At 53.9% G+C, this 15100-nt stretch overlaps 1 protein-coding gene across 13 annotated transcripts in view; it reads left to right on the plus strand.

Moving 5' to 3' along the window:
• Positions 1-15100, plus strand: part of TPCN1 (two pore segment channel 1) — a 111256-nt gene that overhangs the window by 92617 nt on the left and 3539 nt on the right. For 8 of the 13 annotated variants that reach the window (XM_034934572.3, XM_034934570.3, XM_034934568.3 and 5 more), the window contains 12 exons: positions 4348-4404; positions 4485-4538; positions 5655-5727; positions 7023-7130; positions 8198-8269; positions 8793-8882; positions 10163-10278; positions 11000-11046; positions 11657-11725; positions 11920-12004; positions 12989-13128; positions 13324-13404. In XM_034934572.3, coding sequence (XP_034790463.1) covers positions 4348-4404; positions 4485-4538; positions 5655-5727; positions 7023-7130; positions 8198-8269; positions 8793-8882; positions 10163-10278; positions 11000-11046; positions 11657-11725; positions 11920-12004; positions 12989-13128; positions 13324-13404 — 992 coding nt within the window. Of the gene's footprint in view, positions 1-4347; positions 4405-4484; positions 4539-5654; positions 5728-7022; positions 7131-8197; positions 8883-10162; positions 10279-10999; positions 11047-11656; positions 11726-11919; positions 12005-12988; positions 13129-13323; positions 13405-15100 lie in introns of those variants that run through there. The other 5 variants (XM_055096202.2, XR_008620503.1, XM_055096205.1 and 2 more) reach the window with 5 other exon arrangements.

The raw sequence follows: 15100 nt of genomic DNA on the forward strand, positions 1-15100 counted from the left end.
CACTTTCCCCCTGAGTCCTTTGCTGTTCTAGAAGCGGGAGAGGCAAGAGATTGGTCCTAGAGTCCTGTGTTTGACTTTTTATTGTGGGGAATTCCCAGCATGTATAAAAGCGGAGAGAATATTACCACGCGCATCCCCGTGCCCATCACCCATCTGTATCTTCACTCCGGCTCATCATCTCTAGACCTAGATTTTTTGGAAGCGAATTCCAGAACCACAGAGTTGACTGGTTGATATGTCTCTTGAGTTTGTTTTAACCTATAGGTTCCTCTTCCTCACCTCATTTAGGTGAGGAAGCAGGATTTGGGTTTTGTATGTTCCTCTGTTGCCTTTTCCTGGAATTTGGTAGTTCTGTCTAGAGCCATGCTGTGCCGTGTGGAAGCCACTGGCCACACGTGGCAATTTACATTTAAGCTAATTAAAATGAAAAATTCAGCTTAGCTGTCACATTTCAAGTGATTAATAGCCACAAATGGCTAATGACTACCAATTGGATGGTGCAGATAAGAAAATTTTTATTGTCACAGAAAATTCCCTTGGACAGTACTAACCTAGAGGCTTGATCCAGTTTGGTCTTTCCAAGGAGCTCTGGTTCCTTTTAGTAGGAAATGGTGTTAGAGACACAATTCGAGGTGCTGGGTGCTCATTGCTTGGGTTGGTCATTGTTTCTAGGCCTTTCCATGGACAGAACTAGGGTTTTGTTTTTTTTAAAGATAAACTGTTGTGCGTTCATGCTAATACTTCACATTCAGGCCTACAGCAATTTTAAGATTAAGAATCTAGATGTGTAAGACTGATTTCATCAATCTTACACGTCTAGATTCTCAATCCTTTTTTTTTTTTTTTGAGACAGAGTCTCATTCTGTCGCCCAGGCTAACGTGATCTCTGCTCACTGCAACCTCTGCCTCCCAGGTTCTAAGTGATTCTCCTGTCTCACTCACTGAGTAGCTGGGATTACAGGTGTGTGCCACCACGCCCAGCTGTTTTTGTATTTTTAGTAGAGATGGAGTTTCACCATGTTGACCAGGATGGTCTCGAACTCCTGACCTCAGGTAGTCCACCTGCCTCAGCCTCCCAAAGTGCTGGGATTACAGGCGTGAGCCACGTGCCTGGCCTAGATTCTCAATCTTAAAATCCAGGTTGTCTTTGAAGACAATCAGACACCAACAAAGAAAAAAAATAAATATCCAGGTTCCCAACTACACTGGCACAGTTATTCATTTGCTTTATCTCACAGTCCCAGGATAATAATTGCAAAGCAATCCCAATGATGTAATTACTAGAAACATCATTCCAATGATGTACATTCAGATTACTGTGGGTTTTTTTGTTTGTTTGTTTTGAGACAAAGACTTAGGTCTGGTGCCATAGTGGCATAGCCATGGTTCACTGCAGCCTTGACCTCCCAGGCTCAATCCATCCTCCCACCTCAGTCTTCTGAGTAGCTGGGACCACAGGTGCATGCCACCACACCTGGCTAATTTTTAAATTTTTTGTAGAGACGGGGTAGCCTCATGTTGCCCAGGCTGGTCTCAAGCTCCTGGCCTCAAGCCATTCTCCTGCCTTGGCCTCCCGAAGTGCTGGGAGTACGGGTGTGAGCAACTGTGCTTGGCCTTGTGTTTTAAGGTCACGTAGGATAGTTCCTCTCCATGTGGACATGTCACCAACTGGATACACATTTGGATTTCTTTTTTTTTTTTTTTTTTTTTTGAGTCAGAGTCTTGCTCTATCTCTGTCACCCAGGCTGTGGTGCAGTGGCACGATCTTGGCTCACTGCAACCTCTGCCTCCCAGGTTCAAGCAATTCTCCTCCCTCAGCCTCCCAAGTAGCTGGGATTACAGGTGCCCACCACCACACCCGGCTAATTTTTTTTTTTTTTTGAGACAGAGTTTCACTCTGTCACCCAGGCTGGAGTGCAGTGGCGTGATCTCGGCTCACTGCAAGCTCCGCCTCCCAGGTTCACACCATTCTCCTGCCTCAGCCTCCCAAGTAGCTGGGACTACAGGCGCCCACCACCACGCCTGGCTAATTTTTTTGTATTTTTAATAGAGACAGGATTTCCCCACGTTGGCCAGGCTGGTCTTGAACTTCTGACCTCAGTTGATCCACCTGCCTCGGCCTCCCAAAGTGCTAGGATTACAGGCATGAGCCACCGCGCCCGGCCTACACATTTGGATTTCTTTATGCCATGTTATTTTTTATTTTTGGGGATTGCTTTTGGCATTTAATTTTGTTTTATGGCCGGGCATGGTGGCTCAGACCTAAAATCCCAGCACTTCGGGAGGCCGAGGCGGGTGGATCACTTGAGCCCAAGAGTTTGAGACCAGCCTGGGCAACATAGTGAGAACCCTGTCTCTACAAAAAAAAAAAAATACAAAAATTAACTGGGTATGGTGGCTCACACCTGTACTTGGGAGGCTGAGGTGGGAGGATCACCTGAGCCTGGGGAGGTTGAGGCTGCAGTGTGCCATGATCGCGCCTCTGCACTCCAGCCTGGGCAACAGAGTGAGACCCCCCCATCTCAAGAAAAAAAGCCCCAAATTTTGTTTCATAATTATGTAAATTAGGCCTGGGCATGGTGGCTCATGCCTGTAATCCCAACACTTTGGGAGGCCGAGGCAGGCAGATCACTTGAGGTCAGGAGTTCGAGACCAGCCTGAGCAATGTGGTGAAACCCCATCTCTACCAAAAATAGAAAAAATTAGCCATGCACGCCTGTGGTCCCAGCTACTTGGGAGGCTGAGGCAGGAGGATCACTTGATCCTGAGAGGCAGAGGTTGCAGAGAGTTGTGATGGTGCCACTGCACTCCAACCTGGGTAATACAGTGAGACTCCATCTCAAGAAAAAGCAAAAAAAAAAAAATTATGTAAAATACTTACATGGTTTCAAGTCAGATCTACCAAAAACAGTATATTGAAGGAAGTTTAGTTTATATCCCTGTCACTTCCCACAGTGGGCAACTTTTATGTATGGCTTCTCCTTCCATTGTTTAAAACCTGTAAGTTGGATACCTATCAATATATCTGTCTTAAACAATAGCATATTTTATGCACTTTTTTCTGCCACCTGGCTTTTTGCAGTTAACAATATGCCCTGGAGACCGTAATATGTAGAAATGAGGCTGGGTGTGGTGGCTCACACCTGTAATTCCGGCACTTTGGAAGGCAGAGGCAGGTGGATTGCTTGAGCCCAGGGGTTCAAAACCAGCCTGGGCAATGTAGCAAAACCCCATCTCTACAAAAAATACAAAAATTAGCTGGCGTGGTGGTGTGCACCTGTGTTCCTAGCTACTCAGGAAGCTAAGGTGGGAGGATTGCTTGAGCCCAGGAGGTGGACGTTGCAGTGAGCCAAGATCACGCCCCACTGCACTTCAGCCTGGGTAACAATAAAACCCTGTCTTAAAAAAAAAATAATATGTAGAAATGTACCTCATTTCTTTTCTTTCTTCTCTCTTAGAGAGAGGGTCTTGCTCTGTCACCCAAGCTGGAGTGCAGTGGCACAAGCATAGCTCACTACAACCTTGACCTCCTGGGTTCAAACGATCCTCCCACCTCAGCCTCCTGAGTAGCTGGGCCCACAGGTGCACACTACCACACCTGGCTAGTTATTTTTATTTTTTGTAGGGATGTGGTCTCCCTGTGTTGCCCAGGCTGGTTTCGAGCCCCTGGGCTCACGCAATCCACCTGCCCCAGCCTTTCAAAGTGCTGGGATTACAGGTGTGAGCCACTGTACCTAGCCTGTGTTTCTTTTTTATGGTTAAAGTATGCCAGTTTATGAATGTATCATAGTCTGTTCAACCAGTCCCCTACTGATGATCATTGAGATTGTTGCCAGTGTTTTGCTATCACAATAGTGCTGCAGTGAGTAGCTTTCAGATACATCTTATATTTTTGCTAGTGCATCATTGGGATGGTTTCTGGAAAGTGGGATAGCTAGGCGAATGGCTTAATGCATATGCAGTTTTTCTAAAGAGTTCATGCAATTATTTTAAAATTAGAAGTCTCTAGGGGAAAACAAGTGTTTTCAATACTTGAATGCCTGGTATATTGTCCATCTTTTACCTCAATTTGGAATAATCTCTACATCATAACTGGTATTCATACAGTGACAGAGGGAGTGTTTTTAGAAATTTATAGCTGTTTCTAGGTGAAAACACTGGTTGATTTAGCTCCCTTGGTAAGAGCACTGAGCAGAAAGAAGTTCCCTATCAAATGGGTGTGTGGAGCAGCCCTGTTCTCCCCATCCCGTAGAGCTCCAGGAAGTTAACCAGGGACTGCAGCTGCGACCTGCAGATTTCTAAACCCCCCTGTTATTTCTCTGTCTTTTACGGGCCTGTGTATTTCAGACTTGGTGGTGGCAGTCAACGGGGTCTGGATCCTCGTGGAGACATTTATGCTGAAAGGTGAGCCCCGCTCAGGGACTGGCCGTGTCCTGGCTGGCACACCTGGCTTGCCTGTGAGCTGCTACTTCTCTGTCTTACAGGTGGGAACTTCTTCTCCAAGCACGTGCCCTGGAGTTACCTCGTCTTTCTAACTAGTAAGTTTCCGACATGGCTTTGCTGGACTGCTTGTTTTAAAATTGTCTGGGAGAACTTTCATTCAGTGTAGAACCTCATGGTTCTTCTCTAAAACAGGAAGCTATAAAGAGACGGAGTAATCAGTCTGATTCCATCTCGTCCCTGTTTAAAACTCTTTCGTGGTTGTCCGCTGCCCTCTGGATGGAGCCCAGATCCTAGGCGTGTGTGACCCTCCACTCGGCTCTGCAGCCCTGCTGTTTGCCAGCGCCGTGTCCCCCGCTGCACGCTGTTGCTCTCCTCAGCAGCCTCTGCTCCCTGCTGCTCTTGCCTGCCTCTGGGCTGTGCACAGGGGTTTCCTCTGCCTGGTGGTGTCTCCCTCTAACCTCTGCCTGACTTTCCTGCTCTTTCCATCAAGTCTGAGCACACTGTGTTGTCATTCCCTGTTGGCGTCTTTCCTCCCACCTAGCTGATAAGCTCTGTGCCCCCAGGGTTGCCCTGCACTGGTCACTTTTGCACACCTGGTACCCAGTGCAAGGCCCAAGGTAGAAGGGGTAGTCAGGACACACCTGTTGGATGGACAGATGGTTAGTTGGGCCCTGCCTAGAAACAGGCAGGGAGGATTTCTCTCTTTTTTGGGGCAGGATCTTTCTCTGTCGCCCAAGCTGGAGTGCAGTGGTGTGATCATAGCTCACTGCAACCTCAACCTCCTGGGCTCAAGCGATCCTGAGTAGCCTCAGCCTCCCAAGTAGCTGGGATTACAGGCACACAGTGCCACCATGCCTGGCTAATTTTTGTATTTTTTGTAAAGATGGGGTCTCACTATGTTGCTCAGGCTGGTCTCCAGCTCTCCTGGGCTCAAGTGATCCTCCTCTCTTGGCTTCCCAAAGTGCTGGGATGATAGGCGTGAACCCCTATGCCTGGCCAGTTTCTCTTAAGCAGATTACCCAGTTGGCCACCATCTAGGCCCTCTCCTGGAGCACCTGCTCTCACACTGGGACATGAGTGAGGCCTGGGCTCAGCCTGGAGGGCTTATGGCCAGCAGGGAGGCTGCAGACTGCGGAGGAGCCTCAAAGAGGAGACCGAGCATGGGGGAGGATGTGGTGGGGCTGCTGCCAATGGATTCCTTCTGTCCGCAGTCTATGGGGTGGAGCTGTTCCTGAAGGTCGCCGGCCTGGGCCCTGTGGAGTACTTGTCTTCCGGATGGAACTTGTGAGTGGACAGCATGTTTCTGACCCAAAGCTGAGACTCTGAGGATGGCCCCAGACCCTTCTCTGCACACCCTGATCCCGGGCCATTTCTGGAATCACAGAGGGAAGGTCTGAGGATGGGCTGAGGCCTATAGTCTCCCTCAAGCAGCCCTGCCCACAGCCCAGGAACTCCCCAGGGTCAGGCCCTTGTCTGAAGCCTCTCAGACCACCCACGCCAGTCCTTCTGGAAACGGCCTCTTGAGGTGCCATAGACTGATTGGCTCTTCCTGACTCATTAAACTTTTTTCTCTTCCATAAAAGCCACAGTGCCCACAGAAAAGAATGCTCCCCGCCTTCCTTAATCAGCAATAATGAGACCCATGTGGCCCTTCTCCCTATTCCCCAGGGCGTTGGAGGTCACTTCCCTGCCCTGTTCAAGTTAACCGGCCTGTGAAGTCAGGCTGCACTCATGAGGTCTTGGGCCGTGAGGGTGAGCAGGTTAACACACATAGTGGACCACGAGGGTGAGCAGGTTAACACACAGAGTGGGCCGCGAGGGTGAGTGGGTTAACACGCAGAGTGGGCCACAAGGGTGAGCGGGTTAACACAGAGTGGGCCGCGAGGGTGAGCAGGTTAACACACAGAGTGGGCCGCAAGGGTGAGCAGGTTAACACGCAGAGTGGGCCGCGAGGGTGAGCGGGTTAACACGCAGAGTGGGCCGCGAGGGTGAGCGGGTTAACACGCAGAGTGGGCCGCGAGGGTGAGCGGGTTAACACGCAGAGTGGAGTTGGGAGGAGCCGACAGCACGCATGTGCCCTGCGTGTCTGGAGAGGAGAGAGGGTCCTCTGGCTTGGGGCAGGGCGAGCTGTTCTCCCGATGGGAATCTCACTGGAAGGGCCTGCTCTCTTCCCTCAAAAAGTTCCTTGGGGTCAGGCTGGTCTGCAGTGTGTAACCAGCTGTCTGTTGAGCGGAAGACGAGGCCTGTCTCCAGGGCTGCGGAGGCCAGGGCTGCAGAGGCCGGGGCTTCTTTCCTTCTTGTCGTTAGACCAGCACGGGGCCCTTTGGAGGGGTTCCCGGGCATTTCTGGCCTTGGGGTCAGAGCACTGAGGCCTGACCTGTGAGACGCATGCTGGGACAGGGCCTGGCCACCTTGAAACCCCAGGGCGGCAGGAAGTTCTTCCCGCAGCCGGCTGGTTCCTGTTGGTGTTGCTGTGTCTGGGCTCTGTGGGAGGGTGGCTGTGCACAGGGCCAGGGAGGGGAGCAGGCGCAGGTAGGCTCAGGGCCACAGGGTGGACCTTGGCCTCTCCCCTCCTGCAGGTTCGACTTCTCCGTGACAGTGTTCGCCTTCCTGGGACTGCTGGCGCTGGCCCTCAACATGGAGCCCTTCTATTTCATCGTGGTCCTGCGCCCCCTCCAGCTGCTGAGGTGATGGGCAGGGCAGAGCCGGAGACAGGGAGAAAGAGAGGGAGGGCGGGAATGCCCCAGGATTGATCCGGGAAGTGACCCAGAATGAGCCAGAAGGTTCACAAGCCAGAGTCACAGATGTCACCCCCTGGAGAATCACCATGGGGTCAACATCCCCACCCCTGAGGGTGTGCAGGCTGCCTGTGCCCCTCCCCTCACTGCACCAGGTGCCTCTGGGCAGAGAAACCCAGCCCATGACTCATGTGCACCCCACCTGAGGTGGCATTGCACCAGCCACAGGAGCCCATATGCTCAGTCACAGATCACAGAGCCACAGGTCTGAGGGTTGGAAGGGCCTTTCAGGGGCCCTGCGTGCTTTTCTGGCTCGGCGTCTTATGGAGAAAAACCCTCGTGTGGGTCCCACTGGTTTCCCAGGGATACTGGAGAAAGTCCCGGGCAAGCCTGCCCCACTGATGGTGTCTCTTCCTAATAAGGGGTCCCGAGGTCCTGTGCCCTCAGAGCCTGGGCTTGCCTCCTGACCCTCCAGCTGCAGCCCCATCCACGTCCACCCCATCCTCTCCCAAGGCAGGACAGGCGGGGCAGGTGCGGGGAGGGGTGGTGGCGTCTATGGAGGAAAAGCCTACCCCCTTGGCGTGTGGGGGTGGCCTGGGGCTGCTCCTGAGTGTCCGCCTCCGTCCCGCCCCCTGCCACCCTTCTTCACTGGTGAGCTCCATTGCCCCCGCTCCCCGGGGCACATGGGCTTCTCCCCGCTCTTTCCCAGGAGCAAGGCCTTGCTCCTGTCTGAGCCTGCAGCTCTACTGCAAGGAGATGCGGCCTGGCCCTGCTCCTCTTCATGGAAGGACCCCGCCCAGCCAGTGTCCTGGGGCTGCCACCATCCCTTCCCTCATGCATGAGTCACCTGAGCCAAGCTCAGGGTTGGTGGTGCCCAAGGGAGTGGACGCAGGTGGAGGAGAGGCCCTCACCTGTCTTTACCGCGTGGCGTGTGGAAGGCGGGGCCAGCATGTTCTGAGGGCGGGGGCTGAGGCGTGCACCTGTGTGTGGAGGTGACGGGTGTCCTCCTCGCTCAGGTTGTTTAAGTTGAAGGAGCGCTACCGCAACGTGCTGGACACCATGTTCGAGCTGCTGCCCCGGATGGCCAGGTACCGCCAGCCCCCACCCTGGCCTGCAGGTCCAGGTGTCGTGTGGCAGTGCCCCGTGGGGGCGGGAGCCGAGTGGCAGTCGGGGGAAAGGAGTTCCACAAAGGACTGCAATCGAGGGCCTGACGGGGCTCCAAGGAGCCTGGAATCTTGACCACCACAGGTCTCCTGGGCACCATTTTTCTCCACTGACCTGTCTGACATATTTAGTAGGGAGGGCAGGGAGCTGTCAACTCGCTTACCACCTGTGTCTACATTCACAGGTAAGGGGTCACCTGTGAGTCTACCTTCACAGGTAAGGGGTGAATCTCTGGGAAAGGGGCATTTGTTCATAGCGTCCTGACTTGAGCTGTTTTTCACCCCAGAGCTGCCCCACGAGGCCCCTTCCCCGCAGGCACTTTCCAGTTGGTGAACCGACCAGGGGCATGGCCCTGCAGTCAGCCCCACGGGTCCGAGGAGGCCAGGGCTGCAGAGGAGCCGTTCCCTCCTGCCGGCCCCGCGTCACCCTGCCCCTGTCGCCCCACAGCCTGGGTCTCACCCTGCTCATCTTTTATTACTCCTTCGCCATCGTGGGCATGGAGTTCTTCTGCGGGATCGTCTTCCCCAACTGCTGCAAGTGAGTAGGCCCCACCCAGCCCCAGGCAGCCTGCATTTCCCGGGCAGAGGGCTGGCCAGGGCCAGGATTGGTGTCCTTGTGGCCTTGGGGTCCTCGGGGATGTTCCTCTCTAAGCAACCACCTTGCTTTGCTTTCAGGGCTTAGTTGAGTGCAGTGAGCTAAATGAGGGGCCTGGACTCGGGGTCCCTGTTTCTCCATCCCCCAGGCAGGGTTGGGAGCTGTCAGCTCACCCTCTGCCGAGGGCTGGAGGCCACCCCCACAGTAGCCTGGGTCCCAAGGTCAAGTCCCATGGCTTCCTCCCACTTCTCTCCTGGAGTGGCTGGGGACCTGGGCCAAGACCAGTCTTCTAGGGACAGCATCATAGGATAAGACAGACGGACACGTGCAGGAAGGTCATGGTGCTCAGGGATGGGGAGCAGAGAGTGAAATCTCCCATGAGCACTCCCTTTCTCCTGAGCCGCCACAGTGAAATCACCGCACACTGCCATTCATTCATCCTCAATTCAGAGAGTCCTCTTACATTTGGTCTTTACAGCCTCAAGCACCGATGAAGAAACAGTTTTACAAAGACACTGGTAGCTTTGAGACCCAGTTTGAGTGTCAAGCTTGGTCTGGAACCAGAAGCCTATAGCAGTGGGTCCTAGACTTTAGAGCCCATTGCAGTCACCAGGGAGCTTAGTGCAAGCTCCAGACCTCACTCTTGCGTCTGATGCATGCGTGTGGGAGGAGGCTCCCTGGTGGCCCAAGCACTAGACTTTTATAAACATTAGCATGGATATTAACAGAACAGCCATAAAAGATTGGAAGGAAAGTGGCAAATAAGAGCTCCTCAAAACAGGGCCAACCTTTTCAAATACTTGCTCAGGCCAAGTACTGGGGAAGCCCCAGTAGGGAGTTCCTTCCCTGGGACTGTGGCCTAGTGTCCAGCCTCAAGAGCAGATCCTAGATGGGGCACGTGCAGAGGAGGCCCTTGCCTCTCCTCCCTCCCCTGCAAGCAACAGTGAGAGAGAAGGCCCTGCCTGCAGCAGACAACTTCCAGGTGACAGAGGTGGGTCAGGCTGGCCAGGGGCTCCCGCCAAGCCCAGCAGGCAGGAATAGCCAAGGGCATTCCTCCAGCAGGGACCCAGGCATGAGGTGGAGAGGGTTAGGCAGGAAACCAGGCTGCGGGCAGAACAGAAGGATCCTTGGCCAGAACTCGGTTTGTTTCACACTTCTGTCCTCTCTGGAGGTGACCGATCACCTTGTGACCCTCCCTCCTTTCTCCCTTGTGCTCCGGCCAGCACGAGTACAGTGGCAGATGCCTACCGCTGGCGCAACCACACCGTGGGCAACAGGACCGTGGTGGAGGAAGGCTACTATTATCTCAATAATTTTGACAACATCCTCAACAGCTTTGGTGAGTGGGAAAAATCACAGGGGGCACATTCCCTGGGGACCCCACCCTTGTCACCACGGGTCCCAGAGGTGGTGTAGCAAGTGTCTGGGCCTCTCCCTCCAGCACCGAGGGCCACACTTTCTGGAAGCCTCCCTGGCCCAGGTGGAGGACTTGGTCTGCCCAGCCTTGGCAGTACAGTCCAGGCTGGATCCTGGAGCTCACTCAGTTGCCTGATTCCACTCTTTCCTGATATTTTCTCAGTACCGGGGAGGACAACAGTTGCAAGCCTTAGCTGGGCGGGGTCCCCTCATCACAGTGCCACTTGCAGAATGGGACCCAGCCACACCACTGCTGCTGCAGCTGCACTGCCCCCTGGCTCAGACTGCGCACAGCCCTCTGCCCATTCCCATGAAGAGGCGAACACAGCCAAACCGCCTCTCCAGAAAAAGGGTGTGCCCCCATGACACCCCAGATCTGCACCCAGTAAGATCCAGATAGTCTGATGTGGCACAGGCTGCTGAGGCAGAGGGTGTGTTCTCTTGGGGGCAGGCCACAATGTCCTGTGGAGCCAGTGCCCTAGGAGTGCCTTGCCTGGTCTTTCCTGGAGCTCACAACCCAAGTGGTCATATGGTGACCCCCTCATCTTAGCACATGGCACCCAGGATAGGTGGCAAGAGGCCACTTGAAATTGACTTTGAAGTGGGGTCTCATCAGGATGCTTCTTTCTCTCTTCCCTCGGCAGTGACCCTGTTTGAGCTCACAGTTGTCAACAACTGGTACATCATCATGGTAAGAGCTCGGGCAGCTCTGGGGGTATCTTCCCGCCAGCCCTGGGGTCGGCCCTGGGTCTCCCCCGACCCAGAGTATATAATTCTTCCCGTAGCTTGCAGGGCTGGGGGTCTTGAGTCATGCTGTGTTGGTGTTCAGTGGGGAGGCCACAGGATGGCTGGGCCCCAGGAGCCACCCTTGCCAGCGTTGGCTGGACTCGGCTGTTACTCCCATCTCCCTGCATGTCCCCAGCAGCCAGGAGATGCCACTTAGACTCTGGGTCTCTGTCCTGCCTCGCCCACTGTAGAGATGACTTTTCCCTCTAGTGACAAAGTGGCGAGCATTGCTGATCTCTTTATTCCATTCCTTAAACTTTCCCGACTCCCAGCCCTACTGGGATAAAGGCTGCCCTGGTTCTGGATCCAGTCGTCCAGGGGAGTGGCCAGGGCTCCTTCAGCAGTCAGGAATTAGTGTTAGGCCCAGAGGGGCAAGCTTCCTCTCCTCCATCTCTCACAACCAGCTACAAATCACGGTGGGGTCTGCGAAGAGCCGGGGCCATGGAGCAGCCTGTGTAGACGGGGACCTGCCCTGCATGGGCACCCCCTCACTGGCTGCTTCCCTCGGTCTCCAGGAAGGCGTCACCTCTCAGACCTCCCACTGGAGCCGCCTCTACTTCATGACCTTTTACATTGTGACCATGGTAGGTCCCGGACCACAGAACGCTCTGTCCTTCGTCTTCCACATCACCAGCTGCCCCTGCTCTTCAGCCTACAGCGTCAGGGAGTGGGGCCGGGTCCCATCTGGCCGGGCTCTGTTGGGCGTGGGCTGCGCAGCCACGGACACCTACCCACCCTCCTCCCCTGCCTCTGCCCCTCCCTCCCTATCCCTGGCCAGGTGGTGATGACGATCATTGTCGCCTTTATCCTCGAGGCCTTCGTCTTCCGAATGAACTACAGCCGCAAGAACCAGGACTCGGAAGGTCTGTGCAGGGATGATGCCTTGGGCATTTGATATCTGCCGCCTACCCAGCTCTGTCTGTCTGTCTGTCTGGGTGGCTGTCCAGCCAGCCATCAGGCTGTCATTTTTCTGCTGTCTGGTTGTCCAGCTTATCTATCTGGCTTGTCTTTCTAGATCTTGTATTTGCATTGATTTTCAAATATTTAATGTCAGAAAACATAATCTAACTTTAAAATAAGAGCATGTCATAGTTGGAGAAAAATCAGGAAGTAGAGAAAGGCTTATGTGGCAGCAGCAGCCCCTGCCCTGCCTTTCCCTCCCGTCCTCCAGAGGCTTCTCCTTCTTAGCTATTTCTTCTGTTAGTCATCTCCACGTTTCTCAATAATAGGTTCACACTACGGTTCTTGATTTAAATGGTGTAAATATTGCTTATGGCACAGGCGAATCGTATTCCTGCTGCAACTGGATGGTGCTGGCTTTAGTGACTGCCTCACTCTTCCCAGATTGCACAGCTTTCTGCGTACTGACCCTCCCTTCTTCCCAAATTCTCCATCAAAACTGTCCACACTTGATCTCTTGAGCCCAGGAGGTCAAGACTGCAGTGAGCCATGATCACACCACTGCACTCCAGCCTGGGCAGCGGAGTGAGACCCTGTCTCTTAAAAGAAACAGAAAACCCTGTGCCCACACTTGTTACCTCTCATCCTCAGATCTCTGTGCTATCAGACCATCTGACCATTTTCTCTGTGCTTAGAGGCCCCTTCCTGAAACCCTCTGGCCCTGTAACAGCTGCCAGCTAGACCTGCACTCCTGACATCACAGCAGAGGGAGGGGAAGGGAAAGGAGGGCCAACGAGGAGAGCAGGACACCAATGCAGTGTCAGTTTAGAGAGAGAACCTTGAGAGAACCTTGCCCCCCTGCGGAGGGGGGCAAGGAGGTACGAGACCCAGCCAGGTGGGCAGCTGCAGCCCCGGGCCCTTCCCACACCTGCCTTCCATCCCTGCAGTTGATGGTGGCATCACCCTTGAGAAGGAAATCTCCAAAGAAGAGCTGGTTGCCGTCCTGGAGCTCTACCGGGAGGCACGGGGGGCCTCCTCGGATGTCACCCGGCTGCTGGAGACCCTCTCCCAGATGGAGAGATACCAGGTGAGGAGCCCAGGCCCCGGTCCGAAGGAGGGAGGCAGGTTTCAGTGTGGGTGGCATAATCCCTTCCCTCAGATATTGGTAACATTTTGAGTGACACAGTTGCAAAAGCCAGAGAAGTGGGAGACGCCAACTGTGGCACCAGGGGTGGGACCTGAACATCTGCAGCCGAGCCCTGCAGCCTCTGCTCTTCCTTAGCAACATTCCATGGTGTTTCTGGGACGGCGATCAAGGACCAAGAGCGACCTGAGCCTGAAGATGTACCAGGAGGAGATCCAGGTAGGAGCCTGGCCGACCACGCTGCGAATCCTCCCCCAAGCTACGTCCTGGGAGGGGCAGGGAGCTGCTCTCCAGCCCTCTGAGTAGAGGGAGAAGGCTGGTAGAGAGATGCAGACCGTCCATCGGGACCACTGCTGGGGTTGTGTGGAACCTGAGCGGGGCTCACTTAGCCTTGAACCCTTGACTCGTGCCCAGCAGAGGCAGCTCTCCAGCCTGCCTGCCGCCATATGTCCCTGCCCCTTATGAATTCTCCAGAACCTCCTCTTCATCTCTTACTCTGAGTCAGCTGCAAACTCAAACATGTGTACCAAGAAACACAGTGAGCAAAGAGGAAAGAGCAGCGACCGTGGTGAACTGGCAAGGATGTGCCTGTCCAAAGGAGACAGTCTCCTCCCAGCTCCAGGATGTGCCTGTCCAAAGGGGACACAGCCTCCTCCCAGCCCCAGCGAGTGCTGCAATAGGAAGAAGGCCCTACTGCGGTCGGGCCGCTTGGTGTTTTGTTTTTAGATGGAGTCTCGCTGTCTCCCAGGCTGGAGTGCAGCAGCACGATCTAGGCTCACTGCAACCTCCGCCTCCTGGGTTCAAGCGATTCTCCTGCCTCAGCCTCCCGAGTAGCTGGGATTACAGGCACACGCCACCACACCTGGCTAATTTTTGTATATTTAGTGGAGACGGGGTTTCACCATGTTGGCCAGGCTGGGAGTGCTTGGGATTTTTCATAATTGGGTGTTTTTTGTTTTGTTTTGTTTTAGAGATGGTATCGCTCTGTCACCTGGGCTGGAGTCCAGTGGCACGATCATAGCTCACTGTAGCCTCCAACCCCTGGGCTCAAGTGATCCTCCCCACTCAGCCTACCCAAGCAGCTGGAACTACAGGTGTGCACTGTGACACCCTAATCACCTTATTTTTGTAGCAGTGAGGTCTTGCTGGGGTCTCAAACTCCTGGCCTCAAGCAATTCTTCCACCTTGGCTTCTAATTTAAGAAAAGGCAGGCCAGGCATGGTGGCTCATGCCTGTAATCCCAGCACTTTGGGAGGCCAAGGCAGGCAGATCACTTGATGCCAGGAGCTCGAGACCAGCCTGGCCAACATGGTGAAACCCTGTCTCTACTAAAAATACAAAATTTAGCCAGGCCTGGTTCCGTGCACATGTAATCCCAGCTACTGAAGAGGCTGAGTCAGGAGAATTACTTGACTCCAGGAGGCAGAGGTTGCAGTGAGCCAAGATCATGCCACTGCACTCCAGCTTGGGTGACAGAGCTAGACTCTGTCTCAAAAAAAAAAAAAAAAAAAAAAGGCAGAATCAGATGTTTTTCTTTTTTTTGCATGACCTCCCAATCTTTACATATTGGCAGCTAAGGAAAATATCTCACAAAGCACCGTGTGGGCTGGCGTTTGGCACGGTGCCTTCCAGACCATGGGCCACCAGCCCATGAGCCCTGCAGGGTCTTCTCAACCACCTCAGGGTTGCCAGGGCTCCGGGGAGCCTCTCCCACACCAGCTATGGTGGCTTTGCTCTGTTTTCTTGCATTCTAATAGCTTGAAGCCCTTCTGTTTCACTAAAACAGTGACAACCAGGGTCCATGCCTGAAAAGCAGGGGGTGCTGTCCCCAAAGCAGCTTACACATTCTCCGGGAACACAAGAGACTCAGGCAGTGTTCTTTGGGCTGATGTGTAGTGGCTCACTGAACTTGGTG

Source organism: Pan paniscus, chromosome 10 (genome assembly GCF_029289425.2).
Source record: "Pan paniscus chromosome 10, NHGRI_mPanPan1-v2.0_pri, whole genome shotgun sequence".
NCBI classification, from domain to species: Eukaryota; Metazoa; Chordata; class Mammalia; order Primates; family Hominidae; genus Pan; species Pan paniscus.